Source organism: Penaeus japonicus, unplaced genomic scaffold (genome assembly GCF_977035675.1).
Source record: "Penaeus japonicus unplaced genomic scaffold, GWHDUDI00000001_assembly GWHDUDI00000028, whole genome shotgun sequence".
Taxonomy (NCBI): Eukaryota; Metazoa; Arthropoda; class Malacostraca; order Decapoda; family Penaeidae; genus Penaeus; species Penaeus japonicus.
The window spans coordinates 5583590-5588589 of NW_028234430.1; the positions used below are offsets into that span (position 1 = coordinate 5583590).

Consider the following 5000-nt stretch of genomic DNA (forward strand, 5'->3'; position numbering starts at 1 on the left):
TTAGTGTTTGTTTAGCTAAATACTGAAGGTCTTTTGATTATTTTTGAGTTTTCAGTGGTCATTTAGGTTAAGTTTATTGGAATGTTATTCAGGAGGTTCTGTATACAGTCCCTCAGAAGTTGAAGCATGGTGGGTGTTTTTCGGAAATTTATGACGAAGATGTGTGCTTGTTCCACATTTTAGCTACAGTCTTGATTACCAAAATCAAAGCAGGAATTAGTTGGCCACTTTACAGGTTCATTTGTAATACTGAGAAATCTTTCATGTAGGCTATTGCCTGTGTCTGTTCCATTACTGTTTAATAGTTTTGACATGTATTGAAGTTTGTACACAGGCAAAAGCTGTTATAACCAATACTTTCATGCTATTTTTTTTACTACACAAAATGTCTCAAGAACTTCAAAATTATTTAGGTATTACACAGTGCACTTACATCCTCTCTCTTGGCCAGTGGCAACTAAGTGTCAGTAATCAGGGGCACCTGGAGGGACACTACTGATTAGGGGCTGGGGGCACTAGGTGAATGCAGTGAGGCCTTAGAACTAAGGGATTGGAAGGTCCCAGTTGATAAAACCTTTCAAAATGAGAGGAGGCACCTAGAAGGACACCATCCTAAATGGGGTACCCTTCTGCAGTTCTGCCATTGGTCTCTATCTAATGGTATGGATTCAGATCTTCATTTTCATTTTGCCAGCAGCAAATTATCTGTTCTGTCATTTACTGAATTGTTGTTTGACTTTTTTTCATTTTATATTTTCTTTTCATGTAACTGGATCCTAAATCAGCTAAACTTAATTAGCATTAGTTGCCAAGGACCTCTCAAATTCTTAAGATCAGAGAAAACATTACTTTTTTTCTCTTATCTCAAATTCTTAAGATCAGAGAAAACATTACTTTTTTTCTCTTATCTCAAATTCTTAAGATCAGAGAAAACATTACTTTTTTTCTCTTACCTCAAATTCTTAAGATCAGAGAAAACATTACTTTTTTTTTCTCTTACCTCAAATTCTTAAGATCAGAGAAAACATTACCTCTTCTCTCTTATCTCAAATTCTTAAGATCAGAGAAAACATTACTTCTTTTCTCTTAGCTCAAATTCTTAAGATCAGAGAAAACATTACTTTTTTTCTCTTATCTCAAATTCTTAAGATCAGAGAAAACATTACTTCTTTTCTCTTAGCTCAAATTCTTAAGGTCAGAGAAAACATTGCCTATTTTCTCTTACCTCAAATTCTTAAGATCAGAGAAAACATTACTTCTTTTCTCTTATGTCAAATTCTTAAGATCAGAGAAAACATTACTTCTTTTCTCGTACCTCAAATTCTTAAGATCAGAGAAAACATTGCTTCTTTTCTCTTGTGCTTGAGCTTTGTTTACTATATAGAATTCAAGTTCCTTTTTATGGTTTCCAATATTGTGCTGCATTAGTCACTATAAATGTCAATCTAAAGTAATCTTATATTGTTCAGAACCATTTTCATTATTACTAGAATACTCTTGATAACCATTTATGTATTAAATGGTCCTTTTCTGCTAGTATATAGTTAGTCTATGTATTGTTCTACTACTTCTGTTGCACCACTTATTATTACTGCTTATTACAAATGAAAGACATGTGCCATTATAAGCATGCCTGTAATAGCAGTATCCCAATAAAAAAAAATGTTTCCAGATAACTATTTATTATATGCTAAGAACTTTTAAAATATTTTCTCTATATATGTTTACCATATGCTTTCTAATGACTACTCAGTTTTCTGAAATCTACAGAAAAAAGGCTAATTATTATTATTTCCATTTGACAACTTTTGATAAATTAGGTCAAGGAAAGATATGATGCTATAGATCAGCTTGCCTTGTAGGTAAAAGTTTTCCTTTACAATTAGGCTTAATACAGATATATATTTTTTTACTATCTCTAAAATCTGAATGGATTATTTATACGAGAATAGTTTTTGTTCTCACTATTGATGGGAATGAATGGTAATTTTGTGCATTACCTTCACTGAATATAGAATCCTTTTTGGCTTATTAAATAATTCAGAACACTGGCTTAATATGAGCTCACATATATTAATTTACTAGCATTGCAAATAAAGGGATATATGAAGAAGTAGATTTAAACCTATGCTTTTGTTTTCAGGTCGTAGATGCTGAAAGAATATGGCCTGTCTGACTTCATTTCAGCTCAGGATAAAAGTCTGGAATTATCCTTTTTGTGATTATCATAATTGAGATGAATTTGTTTTAAATAAAAAGAAAAATCTACTTTTAACACCTCTCACAATAGTATAATGCCAAGTAGCAAATTCTGTAAAGACATTTGTTAAATCTTATTATTATTCAAGACTACATTTTATATCCTATCTCTTCTGTTAAATATGTTCCTTCAATCAGAGTGTAGAATGAGATATATATATATATATAATATATGAAATTCCATATTTTTTTGTGAAGTTACATTAGGAAAATATTGTTAATACATAAGAATTTATGAGAAAAAAAATTATATACATAACTATCCACAATGTCATTAACCACAGCAGAGGAATCTTATTTATGCACAGTATGTGGAAAGAAATTCAGGCGGAAAAGCTGTCTTAAAATGCACTCCAGAGTACACAGTGTCGAGAAATCTTGTTTCTGTTTAATGTGTGCTGAACCCAACAGGCTTAATGGTGGCCCCAGTAAACAGAGACATAATAGAAAGAAGATGCCACATGCTCAGTTGTCAAACAGGAAGAGTGTGTCTGCAAATGGTAAGTCTATTTTTACAAATGAAAAGGCTAGTTTCTCAAGTGGGAAGAAAGTGTCAGGTAAGAAATCTAGTTTAGCAGCTGATAAGCCTAGTTTGGCAAGGAATAAAGCTGATACAACACAAAATAAACATGCTTCAGAAAATACAGTGTGTCTTTCATCAAATAAAAAACCCACCACTTCAAATGCAAGATCCGTTTCTGTGAGTAGGATATCTGTTCTGGTCAGTGAAAAGTCTCTCTCATCAAATAGAAATCCAAGTTCATCAAGTGGGAAGCCCATTTCAGTCAGAGGAAAGCCCCTTTCTCCTGCTGGAAAGCCAGTTCCATCAAGAAGCAAACCAGTCTCAGCAAATGGAAAGTCTGTCCCATCAAGCAGAAAGACAACTTCAGAAAGTGAGAGGAACATCACTTATAAAAATGCTGTAATACCCAATGGGAATTTTATTTTAGATGACACTCTAGATAGCAATTCACTTCTTCTAAATTTCAGATACAGTTTCAAGTGGTTTTGTACAAAATCTGCATATAACAGTTTTCAGAAGGTTAATAATCAGTTTGTTGCAAACCTAAATAACAAAACTAAGAAAGATAATTTGAATAACAAAATATTTGAATGTAAAGAAACTCAAAAAAACATTATTAAGGAAAAATCATCTGATAACCAGTATAAGTGTAGAATATGTGGCAAATACTGTGGTTGTAATAGTAGTTTAAAAGATCATATGATTGTACACTTGGATGAAAAATTATATAATGGATTGAAATGTTGGAAGGTAAAACTAGAGAAATTGAAAATATGAAAAATATGCAATATATCTGATTTTTTTACAGTTTACATGAACTGTCTTTATATACATTATTTCTTTGTTAATGCAATGTAACTGCACATTATCTAGGTTGTATGTATAAACTCAATACATACAGCTTCACCCCCTCCCTAATGCAACGGAATTATTTATTCTGTTTTGTCATATCAATATCTATGTTGTGCTCGCTATCATGTTTTACAGCTGACCATGCGCTCGTGTAGATGCTAACACTACCAACAGTCTAGCAGCATCACATGCTGTTGATGTGCTCTGACTACTCTTTCTTTTTTCTTTCAGTGCATTTCTCGCTGTCTCTCTGCCTCTTGTTTCCCTTTATCGTTGTCTATTCTATTTCTCTCTCGTCTAGCTCTCTGCTGCTCTCTCTCTTCTCTCGCGTTATCTCTCTCTCTCTGTAGCTCTCTCTCTTCTCTCCTGCGTCATTCGTTGGCTATCTGTTCTGAGCTCTCTCTCTCTCTCTCTCTCTCTCTCTCTCTTTTTCTTTTTCTTTTTTTTTTTTTACAGAAACATGTTCCTTAATTACCCTTAAGAACAGCTGTGCTTTCGAAATGTCACGTCTCTCTGTGTATTTCCATAATGTTGGAATACTATAATTGTGATTGAAAAGTAAACAAATTTGTAAACTATTTGTGTATAATTTTTGCCACTTCTCTATATTAAATACAGATTTTATTGTTATTTTTATTATGTTGTTATTAATGTTTTTATCTAAACTATAAATAGTTTAGATTCACAATGTTCTTTTACCTTTTCCCTCTGACTCATCCAAGGAATGCCCATACACCTGTGAAATATCAATTGATGAGGTTGCTATAAGACAACTTTGAGTTAGTGCAGGGTTTCTCTCAGTAGCAACAGCACCGGATTGCAAAACAATTCAAAGAACACATTTGTAGAAAGAGCTTTTATTTCAGCATCGATAAAAGAATGAGTATTGAATGTTTCTGAACATACACTGCATAGGATCATTATCAATGACATGGATAAGGAGATCCTGATAACACTTTTGATGAAAACATTGATAATTGAAATGTTTGAAATATCTAATCAAATATGCCTTATTAAAGAGAGATAGGTACCCAGTTTTTATACACAATGCAGTCAATTCATGGATACAATTATGCACTTGGGCATGGACACAAGCACACACACTTGCAGACACAAGTATAAGACATCTTTATTAACCAAGGATTAATTATTTTACTAATGTTTGAGGGTGATTGCAAAACAATATCTACATTTTGATATACATCCTAGGTTTCAAAATTGAAACTAATCATCACTTGCTTCAAGCTTTATTCCTACCAAGTGGTCGTAAGTAATCATTATATATATTTTCATGTATTTATGATTTGTTCATTTGTTTCTACGTAATTGTGCTTTGTGATCGAGAACTTTACTGCTAAGTGTCCTT

General features: G+C 32.6%; 1 protein-coding gene across 1 annotated transcript in view; it reads left to right on the forward strand.

Moving 5' to 3' along the window:
• The window catches only part of LOC122262046 (uncharacterized), a 3874-nt gene extending 197 nt beyond the window's left edge, over positions 1-3677 (forward strand). Inside the window, exon 2 of the mRNA XM_043029942.2 lies at positions 2144-3677. Coding sequence (XP_042885876.2) covers positions 2528-3559 — 1032 coding nt within the window. The 5' untranslated portion in view covers positions 2144-2527 and the 3' untranslated portion in view covers positions 3560-3677. The remainder of the gene's footprint in view (positions 1-2143) is intronic.
• The last annotated feature ends 1323 nt before the right edge of the window (positions 3678-5000 follow it).